Source organism: Schistocerca cancellata, chromosome 3 (genome assembly GCF_023864275.1).
Source record: "Schistocerca cancellata isolate TAMUIC-IGC-003103 chromosome 3, iqSchCanc2.1, whole genome shotgun sequence".
NCBI classification, from domain to species: Eukaryota; Metazoa; Arthropoda; class Insecta; order Orthoptera; family Acrididae; genus Schistocerca; species Schistocerca cancellata.
The window spans coordinates 686,213,763-686,240,708 of NC_064628.1; the positions used below are offsets into that span (position 1 = coordinate 686,213,763).

The 26,946-nt window shown below is 44.6% G+C and overlaps 1 protein-coding gene across 1 annotated transcript in view; it reads right to left on the minus strand.

Moving 5' to 3' along the window:
• Positions 1–26,946, minus strand: part of LOC126176512 (uncharacterized) — a 168,856-nt gene that overhangs the window by 11,704 nt on the left and 130,206 nt on the right. Inside the window, exons 10-11 of the mRNA XM_049923669.1 lie at positions 11,474–11,851; positions 492–675 (exon numbers count right to left, since the gene is read on the minus strand). Of these exons, the coding sequence (XP_049779626.1) occupies positions 492–675; positions 11,474–11,851 (562 nt within the window). The remainder of the gene's footprint in view (positions 1–491; positions 676–11,473; positions 11,852–26,946) is intronic.

The following is a 26,946-nucleotide window of genomic DNA, read 5'->3' on the forward strand; positions in this document are numbered from 1 at the left end:
TAGCTACGATTGTTCCTTTGCATTTCCACTTCACAATCACACTGCCAGCAATTGACCTGGGCAGCTTTAGGAGGGTCGAAATGCCCCAGATGTATCTGTTACTCAGGTGACATCCAATGACTAGTCCACATTTGAAGTCACTGAACTCTCATGATCGACCCATTCTGCTTCTCTGCTGACAAAACAATACTCCCCTTCTCCTTCTGTACTGGTAGGCCAGCTTCTCATGGCGGCTAGTGGACAATTCTGCATTACGTAGGGTATTCTGGATACTTGTGATCTCATAGTGTACACAGCACTTGACTGACACGGCCCACGTCATTGATGGAGGTTGACATGACCGCCTGCTACCATTTCTACACACTGTACAGCAGTCCAAAGCAGTCAGTGTGCTGTTCTATGAGACTGACTAATAGTCTGCCCAACGAACATAATTTACCGCCCTAGAGACTAGAACATGGGCAGTGATGTGCTATGAGAGAGAAACTTACCGTTGGAACCCCTGTTGGGCACCCAGAAGACGAGGTCTCGCACCTCGTGCCCAGCGATGCGCACGCGGTGGTCCGGCCCTTGTAAGTTGCTCACCACGAGGCTGGAGCGCGTGCTTCTCAGCGCGGGCCCCAGCAGCCCTGTCGGCAGCACACTAGCCGCGACTCGCATCAGCCACCAGTTCACCTGCAGGAAAGGATGCAGTGGGTTCATTCATATCGCAACACTGCGCATATGCCGTCTCAGTACCACCACCTACGAGGGTAATCCCAAAAGTAAAGTCTCCTATTTTTTTTATAAGTACATAGACTATTTCTACAATGGTTTACATCAGTTTACAGCTTGAACATTTAGCTATTTTTCGACATAATCACTATTTCTGTCGATGCATTTTTGTAGACACTGTGGCAGGTTTGCATGCCCATGTCATACCAGCTCGCCGCCATGCTGTTCAGAAAGATATGAACCACTTCTTTCCAACAAGGAAAAAACACACTGGATGCAGTAAATAACTTTATTGAGAACATATTCAAATCATTGGATCAGAGGAGTAAAGTCGCACGTATCTTCTGCGATCTTTCAAAAGCATTTGACTCGGTGAACCATAACTTGCTTATCTACAAATTAAACAAATATGGGATTAAGGGCAAAGCTGTGAAATGGCTCACATCATACTTGCACAACAGAAAGCAAAGGGTAAGTGTCACATCAAATACAGTGAATTATTATTCTAAATGGAGTGCAGTATCAAAAGGTGTGCCTCAAGGCTCCATTTTGGGGCCAATCCTGTTCCTATTCTATGTAAATGACTTGCCCATAAATATAAATTCCCCGTCAGTTCTGTTTGCGGATGACACTTCTGTTTTAATTGAAGATGATGCAGAAAAAATTCAGAACTCCATTGTGAGCACAATGGCTACTCCAGAAAACTGGTTCCAGTTAAATGGCTTGAAACTGAACATAGCAAAAACCAATATGGTACATTTCAAAACGAAACATTTGAAATGTGTGGATCTTAAAATACATCAGCACAATCATCTGACACGAAAAATAGCATATCATAGTTATTTTGAATCTGTCATTAGGTATGGTATCATTTTCTGGGGAAATTCAAGAAGTGTGTGTTTCGAATACCGAAACTGAAAAAGAAAATTATAAGATACATGTGTAGTGCACAACAAACAGAATCTTGTCGCCCATTATTTCGGAACCTGCAAATCCTAACAGTTACCTCCATATACATTTATGAAATTATAATCTTTGTACACAGCAGACAAAAATTATTTGAGGAAAATCATTTTAACCACACATACAACACAAGAAATAAAAATAATTTTATGTTACCCATACACCATTTGAAATTGTATGCACGAACTCCACAGTATATGGGGATGACAATATATATAACAAGCTAATGGGCAAAAATATATTTAATATGAAGCCAGAGAATCTAAAAATAAGGCTACAGCAGATTCTGTGGGAGAAATGCTACTATTCAGTAGAAGAATTCATAGAGGTTGACACGATGATTTGAGCAAGGGGTAATTAATTGTTGGTCTTTTATTTTATGTGTAACAAAATTGTATTATTATTATGATACCATTTGTCAAAATCAGTTGTTGTAATTAATTGTTAGTTTTTTATTGTATGTGTATTTTTATGTTGTATTATTGTTATGGTGCCATTTGTTAAAATCAGGTGTTGTATATATATGGTTAAACTTTAACAAAATTTTGACGTGTCTTTTGTACCTGAATCAAATGATTTAGATTATGTACGTTATGAGACTAATAAACCACAATTCACAATTCCTCGTCGTAGGTGATAGTCACTGGGCGCCAAGTCAGGACTATAGGGTGGGTGGGTGATTATGTCCCACTGGAGCTGTTGCAGGAGAGCAACGGTTTGCCGAGCGATGTGTGGGCGAGCGTTGTCACGGAGAATGTGTACGCCCTTGCTCAACATTGCTCTTCTCCGGTTCTGAATTGCCCGTCTGAGTTTTTTCAGAGTCTCACAGTGCCTGTCAGCGTTAATTGTGGTCCCAGTGGGCATAAAGTCGACCAACAATACCCCTTTCCGATCCCAAAAAACGGTTGTCATGACTTTACCGGCAGACTGTGTTTGTTTGAATTTCCGCGGCTTTGGCGAAGGATGCCGCCACTGGCGTGATTGTTGCTTGGTCTCAGGTGTAAAGTGGTATGCCCAGGTTTCGTCACCCGTGACAATTGAGCCCAGAAAGTTTTCCTGTTCGGCTGCAAGGCGGTGAAGAAATGCGCGGGAAACATCAACTCGTTGCCGCATGTGGTCCTCAGTCAGCATGCGTGGCACCCATCTTGCGCACACCTTCCGGTAGTTCAATGTTTCCGTTAAAATTCTGTGAGCGGTGCTTCGGGAAACCTAAGGAACCTATGTGCAGAGATCATCCAGGGTGATCCGCCGATCTTCACGCATGCTTTGCGTCTCACTGTCTCCTCAGAAACTGACGGTCTCCCGCTCCTTTGGTCGTCGTGAATTTCTGTCCGACCAGCTGCAAACTCTCTACATCACTTACGAACATTTTTGACATCCATGCACGACTCACCATACACTTCCGTCAGTTGACGATGGGTTTCAATCGGCGCAGTGCCCTTTGCGTTCAGAAACCGAATGAATGCGCGCAATTCGCACTTGGCGGTAACATCCAACGAGATCTCCACTCTCAACGGCTGCCAAGCCAAGACTGAGCGTCTCAGCGCGGCGTGCGCATGTTGACACCAGAGCGTGAAGCACTCTTCATAACAGTGTGACCAACTCCCACACAAACAGAGTTCTGTACTTATAAAAAAATAGGAGACCTTACTTTTGGGATTACCCTCGTATATACACAATGAAGCGCCAAAGAAACTGGTAAAGGTATGCGTCTTCAAATACAGAGATATGTAAACAGGCAAAATACATTGCTGCGGCCGGCAACGCCTATATAAGACAACCAGTGTCTGGCGCTGTTGTTACATCGGTTACTGCTGCTACAATGGCATGTTATCAAGTTTTAAGCGAGTTTGAACGTGGTGTTATAATTGGCGCTCGAACCATGGGACACAGCATCTCCGAAGTAGCGATGAAGTGGGCATTTTCCCTTACCACCATTTTACAAGTGTATCGTGAATATCAGTTATCCGGTAAAACATCAGATCTCTGACATCGCTGCGGCCGGAAAAAGATTGTGCAATAACGACGACTGAAGAGAATCATTAATCGTGACAGAAGTGCAACCCTTCTGCAGATTGCTGCAGATTTCAGTGCTGGACCATCAACAAATGCCAGCGTGCGAACCGTTCAATGAAACATCATCGATATGAGCTTTCGGTGCCGAAGGCCCAATCGTGTACCCCTGATGACTGCACGACACAAAGCTTTACACTTCTCCTGGGCCCGTCAACACCGACACTGTTGATGACTGTAAATCTGTTGCCTGGTTGGACGAGTCTCGTTTCACATTGTATCGAGCGGATGGACGTGTACGGGTATGGAGACAACCTCATGGATCCATGCACCCTGCATGTCAGCAGGGGACTGTTCAAGCTGGTGGAGGCTCTGTAATGGTGTGGGGTGTGTGCAGTTGGAGTGATGTGGGACCCCTGATACGTCTGGATACTACTCTGACAGGTGACACGTACGTGAGCATCCTGTCTGATCACCAGCATCCATTCATGTCCATTGTGCATTTCAACGGCAATACCAGCCGGCCAATGCGACACCCCAGATGTCCAGAATTGCTAAAGAGTGTCTCCAGGAACACTCTTTTGAATTTAACGTTTTAAGTACCGGTGGTTTCTGCCTAAAACCACAATTTCATTAATACTGTTCGGTAGGACCAGTGGCATTCGCGTGAAACCACGGATGCAAGTCCAAAGCAGAGACATCTCCTGGTGTGCTGACAAACTTCTCCTACTTTACTACTTCTAACCGGTGACTTAGACCTTTCGCGGGAACAGTTGGCGTCCAGTTCTTGCTAGCGGGTGTTGCTGATTTGTTCTACTGATCATATTGAGGAGATAACTCACAGTGAAGGTAAGTGTACTCGAAATTTTTTTACTTGTCTGAAGTCACTGGGACAGTAAGCGGTTTCACACATCTCGTACTGTGGCATGAAATTATTACATTCGGTGACAGTTTGTTGGTTTTCACTGAGAACTTTTTTTTGTTTTGGGCTTTATGAGTTCTTGGAGGTTTAGAGATATCACTCATGAGTTCGTAACGGCTATTTCAGATGAACCGAACAATGCAGATTCTGATGTATCTGAGGCACAGAGTCACTCCGAGAATGAAGCTTCTCTGAGTGGTCCCAGACAGTCAGGTACTGCAGGAACTTCAGCACCTTTGCCATGTCCTGAATTACTCACTGACTATTGAGTTGATGAGGATAGTGACGGTGACACTGATGAGGAGGATGTCATACTAATAAAACACAAACAACCTGTTTTACGTCATATAAATTACCTTTTGTGTATGACGTCTCTAAAGAATTAGGACAAAATATTGACGACATCTATGACTCTCCTGTTCAAGTGTTTCTAAGCTTGTTTCCAGAGAATTTTTTTTTTCGTAACTTGTGTACAACATTCATTTGTACGCCACTCCCTCCCAAAAAAGGAGGGGATACCAATTTTTCACGGGCAACGGAAGTGGAAATGAAGATCTTTCTTGCACTAAACGCACTAATGGGTGTAAAAGTTCTTCCAAGCTACAAAGACTACTGGTCTTCGGACCCTGTGCTACGAGACGACTATATTTCGTCGAAAATGTCTCGAAACGCTTTATTTCGTATTCATCAAATCTCCACATCAATAATAACAGCTGCCAGCCACAGCGTGGAAGTGACAACTTCGAAAAGTTATATAAACTTCATCCGCTACTAGACGTGCTCGCTAGGACTTTCTTAGATTCATATAAGCCCACTGAATGTCAGTCTGTAGACGAATCAATTATACAGTTCAAAGCACGTTCCAACTTCCTTCAATATGTGCCTGGAAAACGAATAAAAGAAGTTACAAGATGTGGGTGAGAGCAAATTAAAATGTATGTATATCAGAATTCCAGATTTATACAGGAAAAACTGGTACACATCTATAAAAACAAATGGATCAAAGGGTAGTGGTGGAATTGACCCAGAAACTGATGAACAAAAACCATAAGTTTTCTCACTTCTGCTAGCCTCATGAAAAATCGTCGTAATTATGGTGTGTATCCTTGTAACTAAAAAGAGGTTGAAAGGACTTGCCCAAAAATTTGAAGCCTGAAAAATATTTTCAGCGTGGAGAATATGATTACAGCTGCAGAGAAGAAGGTATATCTGCATTGACAAGGAAGGACAGGAAGGGAATTTTATTTCTGTCTAGTTTTCATGATCCAGGCCAGACGAAAACAGTGTCTCGAAAACAAAAGGATGGGCCAATAATTAAAATCTCTTCCCCAATACTTACGAAACAATTAAGCATGCATATGGGGTACGCCGATAAAGCAGAAATGCTGAAATCTCTATATGAGATTGACAGGAAAAGCAAAAGATGGTGGCTTAGAATTTTTTGGCATATGCTGGATGTCTGTATTGTAAATGCATTTTTGTTGTTCCAAGAAAGAAGTGATGGGGCAACAATGTCTTTGAAGGAGTTCCAAATTGTGGTGGTCCATAATAGACTTATTGGCACAACAAATGTTACACCACCGAGAAGTTGCAAGATACGAAATACAAACAAATTAAAAAAGACGGTTCTCCAAGAACTGAGAGAAATCAAGTCTGAACACATTCCAATACAAGGAGGATTTAGTCATTGTGCACACTGCAGCACAAAAGCTGAACCTCACAGAGCAAAATGTCACTGCAATGTGTGTAATGTGGGATTGTACCTGCGGAAAGTCCGAAATTGCTTTAAAAAATACCACTCGAAATTATAGATGGTTCAAGAACGTTTGTCCCAGTGGTTTCGCAGTGAACCACCTTCATTAAAGAACTAACTTTTTTATTTAAAAAAATTCTTCTATTCATCACTTATGAGACTAATAAAAGTGACTTTTCTGAAAATTATTAGAAGTTAACTTTTTTTTGACATGTTGGGAGTCAAAGGGATAAGCACGTCCGCTGGCCACGAAACTCCCCAGACGTGAACATTATTGACCATGAAACTTCCTGGCAGATTAAAACTGTGTGCTGGACCGAGACTCCAACTCGGGACCTTTGGCTTTCGCGGGCAAGTGCTCTACCATGTCTGGGATGCTTTGGAACGTGCTGTTCAGAAGAGATCCCCTCCCCCTCCTACTCTTACGGATTTATGGACAGCTCTGCGGGATTCATGGTGTCAGTTCCCTCCAGCATTGCTTCAGACATTAGTCGAGTACACGCCACGTCGTGTTGCGTCACTTCTGCGTGTACTCGAGGGCCCTACACAATACTAGGCAGGTGTGCCAGTTTCTTTGGCTCTTCACTGTAGTTCTGCAGTTCACCTACACCATAGCACCCAGTGGTTATCATTGAAACAACCGGGTTTCAGTTAACGTGACTGTTAAAACCACTCAAAATAACCGGTTTCTGAAATAATTGATTTTCAGCAAATGACACTAACGTCCACGCTCTCAACACGCAATTGTGCTTTATTTATAGTGATGGCAAAACATAAGCTCACCAGGAATTGTATACGTTTAAAGCGAAATGGTAAACTTTTCGGAATAAGTGAGTTTTGAGGTATAAAAACTCGCTCGTCTGCGCGCTTCCTTTCATAATTTTTGCTTTTATGATATTACGTTGGAGGGAAGTGAAGGGTTCTGAGGAGCGACATAATGCATGATGCTCTCGATCAGTTACGTAGCGCCTCTCATTTGGAATGAGTTTCCAAATGCGTGTTTAAGTCTAATGTTCTCGACCGATAGCAAATGTCTGCTAACGATCTTCATTGGATTCTTGAGACTGCTTAAGGGGCCCTCTCACGTTCACTGCTATTGTCAATATATTGACAATACGTCAATATACTGACCGTCTGAGGGTGAGTATTGACGTATTGTCAATACCAGAAATATTAACACAGCTGTGTTGATGAGCCCAAAAATATTCACCAGTTTGACTGTATTTGTTGTTCAGCTGTGTGCCATGTTTCGAGAAACAGCCACAAGGCGATAGCGTGTATCACAGAACTAATAAGTACATTTGCACTTCCTACCAGTCTTGACTCAACAGAGAAATGAACACACCGTTAATGTTGGAGATTATTGAGTGTTACAGGAGTAATTCTTGTCCATGGAATCAATGGTCACCTGATTAATTCGACCTGAGCAAAAACCTTGATGGCTCTTAGCAGTTATTAGACATTATCGCTTGCAATATCCGGAAATGAAAATAGAAGATTTGAAAAGGAAAATTAATACGCTGCTTCCAAATTTCCGCAAGCAGCTGAAAAAAGCGGAGGTGTCGGAACGTCAGACATTTATACACCGAACTAGTGAACAGTCAGCGAGCTTTTTCCCATACTATCATAGATAATGTGTCGCATAGCGGAAGAAAATTTTTGGATCAGTGGTTCGGATATCTGTCAAGAGATTCACGCGAGAAAAGTAATTTCCTTCTCTTTAACCACTCACGAAGCAGTTTCGTCTATTTCATTGTTTTCGGTTGTTTTTGTCAGGCAGTGGGAACATAATTATGGCACACGCTTTTTCCTGGTTCGACATGTTGTCTTTACGAAATCGTTTCACCAACTGAAAATAATGACAGTGTTATTGATGGAGTGATACTCACTAAAATATATTGAAGATTTGACATTACATTGTTGACAGTATTATTGTCGTAAATATTGAAAGTGTGAGGGTGTCTTTAGTCCTCTGTCTTTTAGCTGTTCTGGTGTATTGAGAAAGACTCAACCGCTTCCTAGACTTTCTTCGTAAACGAAACGAAATCAAAATGTCGTAAGTAGGTACCCAAACCACAGAGAAAACGTAATAAATCCTTTTTTTCTAGTGAGGAATGTAAATAAAACCTATGGAAAGAAGCAAATAAATGTCGCTAAGTTTTTAATACACAAAACAAAGTCAGTAAATCCATATATCCTAGGCAACTAAATCGATGTCAGTCTGTATTCGTAGATATAAAATTGCGCGATTATTCTGTCACTGACGTAAACTTCCGAAAATACTTGTGTCCCCGAGGGTAAATTCATTCCTAGGAAAGAAATAAAATAAACCTATGGAAAGAAGCAAAGGCAATATCATTTCATACACAAAGCAAAATCAGTAAATCTGTATACCTTAGCTGAATAAATTCAATGTTAGTTTGTACCCTTAATGATAAGGTTGCGGTGCTTAATTCTGTCAAGATGTTAAGTTTTCGAAAGGGGAAAATGCACCTTTCACTCCGTTAAAAAAAAAAAAAAAAAGAAAAAACTAGGGGTTGGTTCTTTGTGTACTACGAAACTAAAAGCGCAATCTATTGGCTCTTTGATGTACTATACCTTGATGCTTGAAAATGCAAACTACTGATCTGCGCAGAGGATTGTAGGTAAAACTTTAAATTACGATATCTTTTCTTCCGCGCCCCGATTTTGATGAAATTAAGCCTGTATGTTGTTCCAAGCTACGCTAAAGTTACTTGTCACTCCCCCATGAAGGAAAGATCATTCGCCTAGTATATGAGGAAAAGTACCACCACACCTATGTCTTGAGAATGTCTTTATTGTCTCACACGACTAATTTAGGCGGCACATTACCACCATCCTCAGGCCCCACCACTGCCAAAAGAGTCTTTTGCCACTGAAACAAGTCGTGTAAGACAATAAAAACATCCTCAAGACACAGGTGTGTTGGTACTTTTTCTCATATATCAGTATATCATCAGCTGAAGTCTCTGTTCCATGCAATACAATGGACTTTGTAAGGTGCCTTTTACGTGAGGAAGACATTTTTTATCAGTTTTAATAAATTATTGTCTCTTATTGATGTATTCACAATAGTTAGGAAGTGCTGTAGTCCGTAGCCGGCCATGAGCCGGAGAGCATTTCCCACGCTGGCCGGCTAGGTGACGAAGCGTCATATGTCGCGCGTAGTGGGGTGGGGTTCGGCGCTGGACCGTAGCAACAAGCGTTAGCCTGGGAAATATACATGACGGGAAGTACCACCATCTTGGCGCCAAAATCACCGATTTTGTATATTTATATTTAACAATTAAAGTCATTTATGACAACATGAATACTAGGAGGAGCCTCTGGATATTTAAAACTATTTATCATAATTTTGCCTCGTTAAAATTCACACCCGTTCATTAACAAATGCATATCTTAATAAGTACGAACTTGATCGGAAATCCACGAACTGCGACGAAACTAGTAAGAGATACGGACTGCGTGCCAAAGTCGACAGTCGGCGTTAAGAGCTCTTCCTGTCTTGTTCGATGGTAGCCATGCTCTCGGTTACGAGTAGTTTGTGACATGAGTGTTTCATTATTGATCTAATAGGAATAAAAGTGATATTACGGCATTCTGAATGTTAATTTCGAGTAAATAGATACACCAAAGTTGATCGACAGCAATTTCAGATAATTAGCTTCCACCGACAGTGGCATCCAATGCGCCAATGAAGAATCTGCACGGGACGACATTTTACGAGAGCTGCACCGCGCACAGATAGGAAAAAATCCGACGACACGACCCACCAAGGCGGATCAAGGGAGGTCCGACTTACACTCGCAAATTCCGGGTGGAAATGCTGACTAGTTATACTGTACGTCACATATACCACCCTCAAAGCACTCGCGGCTAAGCTGAGTAATAACAGTATCAGTTTACAAGCGAGGGGATCTTGGAACTTCGATATTCGTCTAGCAGTTTTGAAGATTAGCGTATTCGAACAAACAGATAGACACGAAGGATTTACTTTCTCTGCCCGGGGACTGCGTGTTTGTGTTGTCCTCATCATTTCATCATCATCATTAGTTACAGTGGCCAGATTGGACTGTGTAAAAAATTGTACTGAGTAAAAATGTGGAATTTCTACGGGCGCTGATGACCGCGTATTTGAACGCCCCAAATCCAGACATCACATCATCACGAATGATTGTGTTATTATTAGTATAGATATTTGTGGTGTGGGTCTCTAGATTGCAGGCTAGGTAGCCCGTGCGTGAACGAGTCCCTGTCCCTAAAACGGAATGCGTATTCTACGTTAACGTTTCGTGCAAACGTCTGGAGCGACTTAATGTACTGGGTGATCAAAAAGTCAGTATAAATTTGAAAACTGAATAAATCACGGAATAATGTAGATAGAGAGGTAGAAATTGACACACGTGCTTGGAATGACATGGGGTTTTATTAGAACCAAAAAAATACAAACATTCAAAAATGTCCGACAGATGGCGCTTCATCTGATCAGAATAGCAATAATTAGCATAACAAAGTAAGACTAAGCAAAGATGATGTTCTTTACAGGAAATGCTCAATATGTCCACCATCATTCCTCAACAATAGCTGTAGTCGAGGAATAATGTTGTGAACAGCACTGTAAAGCGTGTCTGTAGTTATGGTGAGGCATTGGCGTCGGATGTTGTCTTTCAGCATCCCTAGAGGTGTCTGTCGATCACGATACACTTGCGACTTCAGGTAACCCCAAAGCCAATAATCGTACGAACTGAGGTCTGGGGACCTGGGAGGCCAAGCATGACGAAAGTGGCGGCTGAGCACACGATCATCACCAAACGACGCGCGCAAGAGATCTTTCACGTGTCTAGCAATACTTTATTCTTTTTTGGTTCTAATAAAACCCCATGTCATTCCAAGCATGTGTGTCAATTTTTACCTCTCTATCTACATTATTGCGTCGTTTAATAAGTTTTCAAATTTATACTGACTTTTTGATCACCCGGTACCTCGAGACTGATGAGCGAGTGAATTGCGCCCACGACCGCGTGTGAGACTAGGTGGGTCGCCACGACCTCTGCGAGGACGAGAACTACCGGAAGCCGGCTGCCTACCTGGTAGTCCGGCGACGCGCGAAGGAGACGCGAGCGCCGCGCGACCTCTCGGAGGCGGCGGTTGGGCGGCAGGCGCGAGGCGCCGGCCAGCGGCAGCGGCAGCAGGCCCACGGAGAAGCGGTTCTCCAGCGGCGGCCGCGGGCCCGGGCTGTCCAGGAAGCTGGAGACGTCGGCGGCGGCCGGGCGCGGCCGGGCCTCCGGGGCGGCGATGCGGCCGGGCAGCACGACGGTGGCGCTGCGCGGCGCGCGCGGGCCCAGCCGGCGGTCGAGCGCCGCCGCCAGCGCCGCCAGCAGCACGTCCGTGAAGCGCGCGCACTCGCGCCGCCGCACGCGCCGCACCGCCTCCAGCAGCCGCGGCTCCGACAGCCACGTCACCACCTGCGGGCAGCACAGGGAGGGGCTCTACAGCGGGCTGCCCGTCTGGAGCTGACAGCTCGCCACTACAACTGCGGGACCAGGAAGTGTATACACTACATCTACACCTACATTTATACTCCGCAAGCCACCCAGCGGTGTGTGGCGGAGGGCACTTTACGTGCCACTGTCATTACCTCCCTTTCGTGTTCCAGTCGCGTATGGTTCGCGGGAAGAACGCCTGCCGGGAAGCCTCCGTGCGCGCTCGAATCTCTATAATTTTACATTCGTGATCTCCTCTGGAGGTATAAGTAGGCAGAGCAATATATTCGATACCTCATCCAGAAACGCACCCTCTCGAAACCTCGACAGCAAGCTACACCGCGATGCAGAGCCCCTCTATTGCAGAGTCTGCCACTTGAGTTTGCTAAACATCTCCGTAACGCTATCAAGCTTACCAAATAACCCTGTGACGAAACGCGCCGCTCTTCTCTAGATCCTCTCTATTTCCTCTGTCAACGGATCCCACACTGACGAGCAATACTCAAGTATAGGTCAAACGAGTGTTTTGTAAGCCACCTCCTTTGTTGATGGACTACATTTTCTAAGGACTCTCCCAATGAATCTCAACCTCGCACCCACCTTACCAACAATTAATTTTATATGATCATTCCACTTCTAATCGTTCCGCACGCATACTCCCAGATATTTTACAGAAGTAACTGCTACCAGTGTTTGTTCCGCTATCATATAATCATACAATAAAGGATCCTTCTTTCTATCTATTCCCAATACATTACATTTGTCTATATTAAGGGTCAGTTGCCACTCCCTGCACCAAGTGCCTATCTGCTGCACATCTTCCTGCATTTCGCTGCAATTTCCTAATGCTGTAACTTCTCTGTATACTACAGAATCATCCGCGAAAAGCCGCATGGAACTTCCGACACTATCTACTAGGTCATTTATATATATTGTGAAAAGCAATGGTCCCATAACACTCCCCTGTGGCACGCTAGAGGTTACTTTAACGTCTGTAGACGTCTCTCCATTGATAACAGCATGCTGTGTTCTGTTTGCTTAAAACTCTTCAATCCAGCCACACAGCTCGTCTGGTATTCCGTAGGCTCTTACTTTGTTTATCAGGCGACAGTGCGGAACTGTATCGAAGGCCTTCCGGAAGTCAAGGAAAGTGGCATCTACCTGGGAGCCTGTATCTAATATTTTCTGGGTCTCATGAACAAATAAATCGAGTTGGGTCTCACACGATCGCTGATTCCGGAATCCATGTTGATTCCAACACAGTAGATTCTGGGTTTCCGGAAATGACATGATACGCGAGCAAAAAACATGTTCTAAAATTCTACAACAGATCGATGTCAGAGATATAGGTCTATAGTTTTGCACATCTGCTCGACGACCGTTCTTGAAGACTGGGACTACTTGTGCTCTTTTCCAATCATTTGGAACCTTCCGTTCCTCTAGAGACTTGCGGTACACGGCTGTTAGAAGGGGGCAAGTTCTTTCGCGTAGTCTGTGTAGAATCGAATTGGTATCCCGTCAGGTCCAGTGGACTTTCTTCTGTTGAGTGATTTCAGTTGCTTTTCTATTCCTTGGACACTTATTTCGATGTCAGCCATTTTTTCGTTTGTGCGAGGATTTAGAGAGGGAACTGCAGTGCGGTCTTCCTCTGTGAAACAGCTTTGGAAAAAGTTGTTTAGTATTTCAGCTTTACGCGTGTCATCCTCTGTTTCAATGCCAGCATCACCCCAGAGTGTCTGGATATGCTGTTTCGAGCCACTTACTGATTTAATGTAAGACCAGAACTTCCTAGGATTTTCTGTCATGTCGGTACATAGAATTTTACTTTCGAATTCACTGAACGCTTCACGCATAGCCCTCCATACGCTGACTTCGACTTCGTTTAGCTTCTGTTTGTCTGAGAGGCTTTGGCTGCGTTTAAACTTGCAGTGAAGCTCTCTTTGCTTTCGCAGTAGTTTCCTAACTTTGTTGTTGAACCACGGTAGGTTTTTCCCGTCGCTCAGAGTTTTACTCGGCACGTACCTGTCTAAAACGCATTTTACGATTGCCTTGAACTTTTTCCGTAAACACTCAACATTGTCAGTGTCGGAGCAAAAGTTTTCGTTTTGATCTGTTAGGTAGTCTGAAATCTGCCTTCTATTACTCTTGCTAAACAGATAAACCTTCCTCCCTTTTTTTATATTCCTATTTACTTCCATATTAAGGGATGCTGCATTGGCCTTATGATCACTGATTCCCTGTTCTGCGCTTACAGTCTGCGGACTCAAAAGCGAGGAGGTTAGTTCCCGCTCTCCACCTTTCAGTGGACGGTGATATGGGGTGCAGCCACCTTCGCCTTTACGACGGCTTGTACTCTGCTGGGGACACTTTCAGTATGGTGACTGTGACGACTGACAGCCCAGTCTCCCTCAAGGGCCGGAACCCGAGAAGGTGGTGATGTTAGACAATGGGTTCTGTAACGAAGTCGACGATCTAACTCGTCCCAGGTTTGTCCATTTCAGGAAGCTGTTGTCCGCAAACAGCTGCCTCAAAGACGCTCCTTGAAGACAATGTCCATTCTCATGCTGGTACAACTATCTTCTTGAAACTGTTCCTCTACTTACGTAAGTAAAGCGATTATCAATTCGAACATTGTTTTGAACATCGCTGTGCTATGCCAGGCATCGTCCTCTTGGAATTGGTACACCGTTGCCCTCCTCTGACCTTCGGACGGACTTACCCAGCCAGTTACAGGAGGACGTACAGTTTAACGTGGACTCTGAACCACGGTGCAACTCTCCTGACCCACACGTCTCCTATTACTGCTTCTCTATTGACAACAAAACACTCCCCGTCTACTGGTGGGTCCGCCTATCGTGGTATCTACCGGTTAATTCTGCTTTACATAGGGGTGTCTGGATGTTTGTGAACGGTAGTGTAGTATGTCTGCGGACTGAAAAGCGAGGAGGCTAGTTCCCGCTCTTACTACCACGCTGTCATAAGGAACAGACACGACTGGGGGGTGTATACAGTATTTTCCAGTAAACGCATTAACAGTGTGAGGGCTACAGAATTAGAACTAATGTACTAAATGGAGAAAGGTACATGAACGGAATCTATGTGAATCTCCGCACTCAGCACTGGACTGCTGTACAGAAAACTTATTGTTAGTCATCCCGTATGGGAGTCGGAGCGTTCTTTCAGGAAATGCTACTTCACCCGCCACAGCTCTCCAGCTTACAGAGAAACGGTATCACTTCCCGAAAATTTCCCTATTGGACATTTATAATAAATGAGGGCGTTCAATAAGTAAAGCAACATATTCTTTCTTCGAAAGCAGGCTGGAATCCTGATTCGGGCATGGATGTGTGTGATGTCCTTAGGTTAGTCAGGTTTAAGTAGTTCTAAGTTCTCGGGGACTGATGACCTCAGATGTTAGGTTCCATAGTGCTCAGAGCCATTTGAACCATTTGAAATCAGGTTGGCTTTATCCGGGTTCCAACACACACATCATTCCCCACCTTTTTTGGCTTCAAAACTCTATTTTTCAACATAACTTCCGTTTCAGTAGTGCAGCGAGGTGTTAGATTGTGATCCGTCGTCGCCTCCGCCATCGTACTGGCAGGTAAGTATGCCCACGTGGTACCAATGTACTGGTTGACGTCCGAGGCAACGTCAGGCTGCATCAATAACCTCCCCATAATCCACGTGCACCTTCTCAAGGAGTGCATCCTCATTGGGCCACACATATGGAAGTCGGAAGGTGCGAGATCCGGACTGTAGGGTGGATGAAGAGGAACACACCTTTGATTACCCCAACTAGTGGACGTATGTGTCAGCACTACCAACAGAGACGTTCAGTTGTTCAGCGAGGTGTTTGATTTTGATCCATCGATCACCTCGAATGAGAGGGTCCACGCGTAACAACACTGCAGGAGTCGCAGCTATGAGCGCCGGCCGCCACGCGGGAGGTTTGTGCGATCTTGTTGTGATGATGAATGATGCCTCGTTCAACGACTACCCATGCTTTTGTTCACCGGTAGGTCTCTGTAGCCATTCTGCAAGCGCCTATGAATATCTGCGATGCTCTGGTTTTTCGCCAAAAGAGCCCCAATGACAGGTCTCTGCTTGGAACGCACCTCCTTTACCAACGCTAGTTTTAGGGCTACGTATAGCGCTGCGACTTATCGGAGCTTCATGAAACTACATGGGCTGAAGCGGAAATATTCCACGACGTCCCACAACAAATTCTGCATTTCTTCAACCAGAGCTGGCCGAGAAAAAAAAAAGTTGCATTACTTATTGAAAGCCGTTCGTAGTAGGAGGAATACTAAATTTGCAGGCGATCTGGGGTACAGAGGTAGTGAACTTTATTGTAAGAGCTGCCACCTCAGGCGGCAAAAACGGCTTTAACCACCGAGTCGACCTGAGCTTGTATCTTTGTTACAGATACGACATTCTATGCAGCTTCATCTATTCCAGAGTTCACCAGTCATAGTGACCGGCGAGTGGTGATGTGCCAGTCTCTCGGTGATCCACAATCAGGTGCTTCCAGTACGTGAGAGATATGGAGAAGATGCTGGCCAGGGCAGCAGTCGAACACTCTCTGCACCGAGGTACGTGAAGACAGCATGGGGAACATGTGATCTCATATTACATTTTTGTTCTTGAACAGCAAATTCTACATCACGTTTTATTAACTGCTAATAAATGACCATGTTGTTCAAAAATAAGAAAACAAGTTCAGTGATTTCTCCTACTACAGAATGCTTCTGTGTACCCAATGCAACCGCATAACATCACAGCAGGTGTTGATCCGCCTGACAACGACAAATGTAACGTGGGTACGTTTGTTCATTTCGGAGTCTTCAGGGACGGGCAAATTCATCATGATGCTGTGTGGGAAACCAGGACTCGTCTCAAAAGACGATACACTATCACTCTTGTGTCCGTTGGGCACACAACTGTCTGTGCGTTCCCTCTGCTGTCACGTCACAGGAAGCCGCAACATAGGTCGCCGTCCTGACAATCTGTGGTCCTCCAGATTTCGTCTTGTTACGAAAAAGCACATTTCCTGAGTCAAGGTAGGTGTGTGGCTGTACGATGCTGCACTGCCAGTTTCGTCACCAACAGGCCCGAAATTTCCGAGTGTTTACCGTAGGGCTGGGTTGTTCCAGGGAGAAGACCAGACAGCGAGGTCATCGGTCTCATCGGATTAGGGAAGGACGGGGAAGGAAGTCGGCCGTGCCCTTTCAAAGGAACCATCCCGGCATTTGCCTAGAGCGATTTAGGGAAATCACGGAAAACCTAAGTCAGGATGGCCGGACGCGGGATTGAACCGTCGTCCTCCAGAATGCGAGTCCAGTGGTTTAGCGTAGCCTCTTACAGCATTACTGAGTACGGCTGTAAATAGGAATGTAAAGAAAGGTGGGAAGATATTACTGCATAGCAAAAGCGACAGCAACAGATTTGAGATCACCTGACCAGTCAACAAGAAAAATTCATCTCCAGGACCGTTAATGTTTACGATAAATGGACAGAGTTCGAGACTATTGTGCAATGTGCCCTAGACAGGTATGAGTAGTGAAAAGTTGTGAGAGTTAGGAAAGACCCGCTGTGGATAGACAGTTGTGTCACGAGGCTATTGCGATAGCAAAGAGAGCTCCAATGCACGTTTAGAACTAACCAAAACCTCACAAACAAACGAAAATTGAGAGAGACCAAAAACTGCGTAAGGAGAAATATTCGTGAAGCATTTAATGAATTCGAAAGAAAATTCCGTTTCCTGATTTGAAAAAAAAAAAACCCTAAGAAGTTGCAGTATTATGTTAAATCACTAAACGCATCGAAATGTCTGTTCAGACACTTGCTGGTAGATGTTTGTTACACGAAGCGTAGCAACAACTTTCGATAAACAAACAACAATAAATGCGTTTGATGTTCCTTATACAATGTGTGTCGGAAGTGATGGTCAGTATTCAGGGATATGACAGGAATGATCATTCGAAACAAAAAAGTCAAGTAAACGAGCTATAAAGAGCATGCCTTATGAGCTATGAGCAGTTACTGATCTTCGATACTTTGAAACAAATCTCTTCTACTGGAAGCTCTTTGCTTTCCATAATTTTGGAAGTGCTAGTATGAATCAAAACAAGAAAAAATGTTTAGTAAATACGTACTCTAAAATGCATACCTTAAGAGGTAGGGGCTCTTGTACATCTTCGCTACTTTGAAACACAACTCTTCTAACGAACAAGTGCTCATACCTCTAAAGGTATGCATTTTAGTGCACATATTTACTAAACATTTTTTCTTGTTTTGATTCATACTAGCACTTCCAAAATTATGGAAAGCAAAGAGCTTCCAGTAGAAGAGATTTGTTTCAAAGTATCGAAGATCAGTAACTGCTCATAGCTCATAAGGTATGGGTTTTAGAGCCCAAGTTTACTTTACTTCTTTTTCTCTCGAATGATCGTTCCTGTCATATCCCTGAATATTGAACATCACTTCTAAAAAACGCTGTATACATGGTGAAGATGGTGTTACGGTTCTTGCTTTAAGCGGTTCCAGTGAAATGCTAAGCATGCATTACACTTACTTTTGTTGATGCTGCCTTCATACTGCTACACTTTAAATACCCAGCAGTGCAGTTGAGTACATAATTGTCACATAGAATCTGAATACTATTGGATCCATGCTGCACTGACCTTTCCTCGTGCGTCGCCATTCGTAGCTTTATAAGACAGTAGGAAGTGTAATTGTAGTAACTATTTATTTACAACAGGGCTTAACAACTGTCCGGTTTTGAGCGCGAGTACTCGCGTCTGCTCAGGCACGTGCTCGCGAGCAGGTGCAAGGTCGCGGAGTAGGGAGGGAGGGGAGGGAGGGGAAATGCGCGCGCACGTTTGAATGTGATCTCGCGTTCTTAGCAGATTTAACTAGTCATCTGAATGCTTTGAACATTTCACTACAAGGTAAAGATCTGCTAATTACACATTTCATAGATCGAATACGAGCTTTTAAAATGAAATTGACACTTTGGGTGAGTCTGCTGGAAACAGGAAACCCAGCTCATTTTCCTAAATTATCATCCATGCAAGATGTTCACAAAGACTCTGAGCGTTATTCACATAGTTTAGTTGATCAGCGCTTTCAAGACCTGACAGCACTAGACAGTGATTTTGATCTGTTCTCTCCATATTCAGCGAATATCTAAGAGATTCGTCCTGAGCTGCAGCAAGAAATTATTGACCTGCAGTGTGACAGACAATACAGAGACAAATTTCAGAACAAGAAAAACATTTTGGAATTTTACAGACACTTCCCTCAGGATAGATTTCCTCGTTTGCACAAACTGGCGGCTACAATAATATCAATGTTCGGTTCCACGTATGTTTGTGAACAACTGTTCTCTGCAATGAAATGTAACAAGACGCGCCTGAAAAACGCATTGTCTGATCGAAATTTAAACTGCACGCTGCGCCTAAAATGCACAAGAACAATTACTCCGAACATAGACGCAATTGTAAAGGGCCAAAAGTACAAGATAACCGAGAATCCCACACTTCAGTGACATCTTTTATTGTGTAACAGTTCACAAATTAATGCGAATGTAGAGGCATACACTAAGTTAATAAATTATGTGGCATGTGTACATTCTCCTTTATTTGTTTCATTTGTCGCAGTAATAATTCGTGAGTGATATCCCTGCAGGTGGCCGCGGATTTACATTGACTGGCGGCACCTGTTGTGTGCCCCACGTCACTTTCCCCACTCTCCGCTCTGGTCTGGTAGTGGGGGTAGCGTGCTCGCGCCTTGCTGCTCACAGCTTGCTCCGCGAGCACGTATGTTGTGAAGCCCTTATTTACAACATAGACAAAGTAGATACATATTTGAAAGTTTTAGTGTCCTTGAAGTAGTTGCCAGCATAGTGTATATCCAGTTGCTAACGATGTGGAAGTCGTAAAATACCCTCAGCGGCACCCAGTGGTGTTTATCATTCTAGTGGAGCGGTCTGTTGCCCGACGAATCTCTGTGACAGTTCTGAAGCGAATGACATGAAGTGCTTCTTCTATTTGGGGATGAAGTCGAAGTCACAAGGGCTTAAGTCCGGGGGATGTGGTGCGTAGTACACCGCTTCCCAGCCCAATCGATCGAACAACTAATCACAAATGGTTCAAATGGCTCTGAGCACTATGGGACTTAACATCTGAGGTCATCAGTCCCCTAGAACTTAGAACTACTTAAACCTAACTAACCTAAGGACATCACACACATCCATGCCTGAGGCAGGATTCGAACCTGCGACCGCAGTAGTCGCGCGGTTCCGGACTGAAGCCTTAAAACCGCTCCGGCTTCGCGGCCGGCAACTAATCACAATTTGCGTCATATGCGCCCGAGCATTGTCCTGCAAAATGGTAGGCAGGTCGTGCTGAAAGCGCCACCGCTTGTAATTCTAAGCTTGTTCCGAAAATGAACATCTTACAGGAAGTAGCGGCGACACTTTCTGCAAGACCCGCCCATCATTTTACAAGACAGTGCTCGGGCGCTAATGATGCAAGTTGTGGCTGATTTGTTCGATCGTTTATACGGGATGTCATGTAGCAAAAACTTTCTGTCTTCTCTAGTGTGATGTTGCTTAACGTAACTGAACAAAGGTTGGCGTAGTTCACAACTAATTGTGGGTGTTTATACGCAGCCCATATTATTAGAGACGAGCACAGCAATTATCTGTGATTGTAGCAGCAATCGTGGCATCATTAGCATACAGCACGGCCTGTGGGACTTCTTTCTGTATGTTCCTATGATGACTTCCGAAGCAATAATAAACAGTAGAAGTAACAAAACAGATCCCTCATGCAAGCATACTGTTGCAGGACAGGTTCCGGATACGGATAATGCTGCTGGGATATTTTCTCGACTGCTGGTTACTTTCTATATCATCCTCACCTAGTACATCTAGTCACCTCCGTGGTTACGTGGTTAGCGTCTCTGGCTACTAACACATCGGGTCACGTTTTGAATTCCATGTGGAAAACTCAGATTTTCTGATGAAAGCGTCTGGAACGGAGTTCACTCAGCCTCGTGACACCAGATGGGAATCTATTTGATAAAATATGTAAAGGAATTGAAACGAAAGGTGCGGAAGTGATGCCAAATAGAAATTCTTGCACTAGGCTAGTAGTCTGATGACATTTTTTTTGAGAAGTATCTCTGGAGCACCTTGATCACGGATGCCGTACGATGTGTCAATTAATGGGGCATATGGACGGAGACTTTTCCGAATGAAAGTAAACCATGCGCAGGGGCACTACTTTATCTCTGCATTTTTGTATGAGGTCTGTGTCACCTTCCATATCCGTCTTCATCCCCCACTAGCACCGTGTATGAACTTTTTAATTTTTTCTCTCTCCTCTCACATTGAACACTTCCTGCAAACTTGACACCAACCACCCTACAGTTTCATTGCTAAAGATTAACTCTTGTATTTTGCCTCACTTATAGCAACACATCCCCCCAAACTTACACCTAGACACTCCCTTCATCCTGTTCCAACGAAACTTTAACCGCCTCCATCTATAAAATTTCGTCTGTGATATCACATTCTCTAATAAAGCCATGTTGCTTAACGTATCTCACACATACATGGACTGAATAAACTTTTGTAGTCTACAATGCGTGACTTTCATGATCACTTTCTTTGGCTGTATGTATGGTCATACGGTACTGCGCTTCAGTATTCGACGGAACTGGACCCACTTTTGGGGTAAGCCTGGCGAAGTAAGTACGATGAAACGACCGCTTATAAAGGTTGCAAAATCGAACTCTGAAACTAGCTTTGTCGAATGTCCCGACGACGGGACTGCGGGGCAGAGTGGGCGATAGACGAACGACTTTTAAGAGAAATTTGGATGTCACAGAATCGACACATTCACTGTCAGGGCAGCAGGGTGAAGCTCAATACTGTCACCATGTGGTCACACCTTCTCCCGGAAAACACGTTCTTGTAACATAGGAATTCCGTGTGTTTCAGATCGACACCAGAAAGAACGGCTGAGGAAGGAAAGAAAATACTCTGACGGAAAAAAAATCCCAAAACCAACAAATAGGTAAGGTAGAAAAAGAAATTTCTAGAATACATTTGTCTACGTAACATATTTAAGTAATTAACGTTGCAAATTCACAGGTTAATGTAAGCACATCAAAAGCCATTGCAAATGTGAAATGCTGGTGCATTACACTGAGATGTCAAAAGTCGTGGGATAGCGATATGCACACATACAGACGGCAGTAGTATTGCGTACACAAGATATAAAAGGGCAGCGCAATGGCAGTGCTGCCGTTTGAACTCAGGTGATTCATGTGAAAAGGTTTCGGACGCGATTATTGCCGCACAATTGGACTTTGACCACGGAATGAGACATCATATTTCGGAATGTTACGGAATTAAATATTTCGAAATCCACAGTGTCAAGAGTGTGCCGAGAATACCAAATTTCAGGCGACTACCTCTCGCCTCGGACGATGCAGTGGCCAATGGCCTTCACTTAATGACTGAGAGCAGTGGCGTTTGAGAGCGCCATGCACTCTGCCTTGCTTATTGCATCCGTCTCCTGTCCCCCACGCGGATCCTCTATTATTTGATCCCCTTCCCCATCTCCTCCTGTTCCTTGAGCGAATACGAATCCTATACGTCTCCCACAAACTGGATGCCCCCCCCCCCCCATCCTTTGGTTTCCCCCATCCTCTCCCACCCCAGCCCACTTCCACACCTGTACCACAGTGTCCTGCCCGGTCTCCATCTTCACACGCTCCATGCGCTCGCCAAAGGTGGCTTCTGCCAACTCCCCCTCCCGGATAATGTCCTCGTGCCTTCCATATACACCTCCTACCATATCTAATCCCCCCTTCTTCCCCCCTCCCCTCCTTGGGGATCCCTCTCTCCCTCCCTCTCCTTCCTTCCTTTCTTTCTCCTTTTCCCCTGCTGCCCACCTTCTTTCTCCTTTCCACCCCCTCAGGCTTCCGGCTCCTTTCCTTCTCCCCTCCACCGCCCCCTCCCCCCCTCCTCCTGGTTTCCCCCTACCGTCTCTCCCCCCTCCCTTTTCTTCCCTCCCTTACCCTTCCTATGGCGGTGTGTCGTGGGTTTCCTACCGTGGGGTTTCCTACGAGCAGTGGCGCACTAAACCTGTCAGAGGCCCAGGCTGTCATAACTAATTGAGGCTCCCCTTCCTGCCCCCTCTCAACCTCCTCACCACACAGGAGTTCTCTGAGAGTTTCAAACGCAAACGGAAGGAAGTCCCACATTGCTTATCATCTTCATTTTGTGTCGTGATAATTTACAAGATATAACGTTATTTTGCATAACACTGAATGTGACTGCTCTCGTAATCTCGTTGCTCCTTATACGACAGAAATCATTACATGTTTTCCGTTGTTCAAATTTATTATTTATGTTTCACAACCAAGTCTGCATAGAGCGAGCGGGGTGTATAAAAATGAATCCCTATTTCCCAAACCAAGAGGAAGGTCACTGCCTACATAAAACTTCGTTCAGTGCATGGTGGAGGGAACTTTACTTACGGATTTCAACAAAAGCCACAGTGTTGCTCCGATCTTGATGAAATTTTGTACATTTGATCTTCAAAACAAGGGGAACCTCACCGTCTACGTGAAATTTCATGCGGTGTATGGCGGAGGGTACCTTACAACTCATGTATGTATGTTTTCGTGGTGAAGGCATTTATACAAGCCAACGTATTCTGGACGGCAGAGAGTTGGCCTACCTTTAAATAAATTCAACATCATTTCGTCAATCAGCATGAAAGTTAGCTGATAAACGCCGGTGGCAACACCTGCACTGAGGGTGAGCGACTGGGGTAGACAAGCAGTGGGGGGAGACTCAGTTCGCAAACATCTCGTTAGGGAACCAGTTGCTCGGGACAGCTTCACAGAAAACCCCATGACACAAAACCCCACGTAGCCTATGGTGGTAGGTCGCCCCCCCCTTCTGTGCAGTGATTTTTAACGTTTTTGTTGTGGTGTCAGTATTTTTCCAGTGCCGTGTGCAGTGTTACGTTACATCGCCACCAACAGTGTCGCCAGTGTCATTCATTTTTGTTCTCGCTGCGATGCTTCTTTGTTTCCACTTCGGTGTACAGTGCCCATTCCCTGCATGTGTGTGTGGCTCTCATCTACTTTTTTTTAATCTACCTTTTATACTCATCTGTTTTTGTTATCGTTTATTCACTCATTTTTACCATTCTCGTTTATGTACTATTTTCTCATTTGCTTATGTTTTTTGTAACTCTCTTGGCTGAAGAGCGGCGTATTGTGCCACTGCCAGGCCACCCCATTATGGGGAGTGAAATAACAATAAAGGAAAAAAATGGCGTTTAAGTACAGTTGTCAGAGCTAACAGACAAGCAACACTGCGTAAAATAACCTACGTATCCGTAGGACAGTGCGGCGAAATGTGGCGCTAATGGACTATGGCAGCAGACGACCGACACAAACGCCTTTGCTAACAGCATGAGATCGCCTGCAGCGCTTCTCCTGGGCTCCTGGCCTCATCAGTTGGATCCTGGAGGACTGGAAAACCGTGGCCTGGTCAGGAGAGTCCCGATTACAGTTAGGAGGAGCTGATGGTGGAGATCGCGAGTGGTGCAGACCCCACAAAGTCATGGACACAAGTGATCGACAAGGCACTGTGCGAGATATTGGCTGCTCCATAACGGTGTGGGCTGTTTTTACATTGAATGGATTGGGTACTCTGGATGTTCCGGTACTCGGAGACTAGTTGTAACCGTTCATAGAAGTCATGTTCCCAAACGAAGGTGGTACTTTTATGCATGACTATGCACCATGTCACCGGGCCACAGTTGTTTGCGACTGGTTTTAAGATCATTCTTGACAGTTGTAGTTACATGAATCCCGTCAAACATTTATGGGTCATAATCGAGAAGTCAGTTCGTGCACAAAATCGTGCACAGCCATCGCTTTTTCGATTATAGATGGGTATAGAGACAGAATGGCTCAATATTTCTCCAGGGGACTTTCAATGACATGTTGAATCCTTGTCCCATAGAGTTGCTGCACTATGGCGAGCATAAGGAAGTTGGATACGATATTAGGAGGTATACCATGACTTTTTTCACCTCAGTGTAGTAACCGGTATTACTGCTAGAATCCATCACTTGGTTATCAACATTTATTGGTCAATCTGAACAATCTGAAGACGTCTTGAATCAGGCAAATCGCGTGTCATTGATGAATAAATGAACAGTAATTTCAACATCACAACCAAGACTGTTTTCTTCTGCTTATTCCTCGTTTTTTAACAGTTTTTTGTGGCAATGTGGTGCCAGCTACTACTGGAATTGCTGCTTCAGACGGTGTAAGATGTGCCACAACCGTACCACCCTCTCAGTAGTGCCATGAGGCTGTCTGGAGCCTGGTCTTCTTGCGACAGTACCTTTCCACTGCGAGCACTAGTATACAATGGCTACTTCCCTGCAAAGTCTTGCAATATCGTGGAAGGACCATTCAACTTCCCGTAGCCTTGTTACATGACCTCGTTCAAACTCAGTGTGGCGTTGATAATGGCGTCGTCGTCTTGAAAGGCATTCCTGGCTGACATCAACTCACTAAGTCGAGTCTCAAAGGTAAATAATGCTCCCGAATGTTACAGTGTGTATTTAAAGCAAACCTGATTTGCATCCTCATATCGGCACTAGTACAGCCACTCTTATGCGACTGCTGTGAAATTGGAATAGACATCTTCCAGTTGTAGAAACACGCCTACCAACTTCCGTTTATCTCGCACAACTCCTTCTTAGTCTTGGGATTTTTTTCTGTCAGCTTAGAAATGTACATATAACGACTGAAGGAACATTCACCAGGACTACCAAAGATCGAGAGGAATACCCGTAAAGAAGATCAATGCATTTACATATTCAATTTTGCCTTGTTGTTACTGCTACTGCGACCTAATCCTCGGTCGTGAATTAACATAAGAGCCCAATCTACAGGTCATCCTAGAAAAATCCTACAATAGTCTTAAATAACTAAAACCACTAACCGGCTGAACATCGGGATAGCACATCTCTACCACTGTATTGTACTATATGGAACTGGGGACCTAGAAACAACGGAGAGGCTTCGTCCCCGCCGTAGACCTCAGTGGTATGGAACCCCACAACAGGCTACAGCAGTCCACTCACCCCACCGCCGCCCCACACCGAACCCAGGGTTATTGTGCGGTGTGCGGTTCGGATCCCGCCCCCGGGAACGTCTCAAACCAGACGAGTGTAATCCAATGTTTGCGCGGTAGAGTAATTATGGTGTATGCATAAGTGGAGATAGTGTTTTGTGCAGCGATCGCTGTCAGAGTGTAACTAAGGTGGAATAAAGGGAACGAGCCCGCATTCGCTGAGGCAGGGGAAAACCGCCTTAAAAACCGTCCACAGACTGGCCGGCACACCGCACCTCGACACTAATCCGCCGGGCGGATTCGTGCCGGGGACCGGCACGCTTTCCTGCTCGGAAAGCAGTGCATTAGACTGCATGGCTAACCAGGCAGGCTATCTCTACCATACTACACACTCTAAAGCCTTAATCCGACCAGTGGTACCTTGCACCACTGTAGCTTGGTTTATTGCTTGACCAAAACTCTATGATTTCTTCCAGATCCTCGAATGCTACGCAGTCCCCATCGCCTTCCATATCCATCTTCATCCCCCACTAGCACCATGTATGAACTTTTGAATTTTTTCTCTCTCCTCTCACATTGAACACTTCCTGCAAACTTGACACCAACCACCCTACAGTTTCATTGCTAAAGATTAACTCTTGTATTTTGCCTCACTTATAGCAACACATCCCCCCAAACTTACACCTAAACACTCCCTTCATCCTGTTCCAACGAAACTTTAACCGCCTCCATCTATCAGATCGTGAAATCTGCCCATCCTCTTAACTTCAACAGAACACCCCCACCCCATTTCCTTCCTTTCTTTCCAAAAATTTGGTTCAGTGTCCCTCTCTCTTTCTCCCACTCCACATAATACCCAAAACACCATTCGCCACCCCCCAAAAAAAAA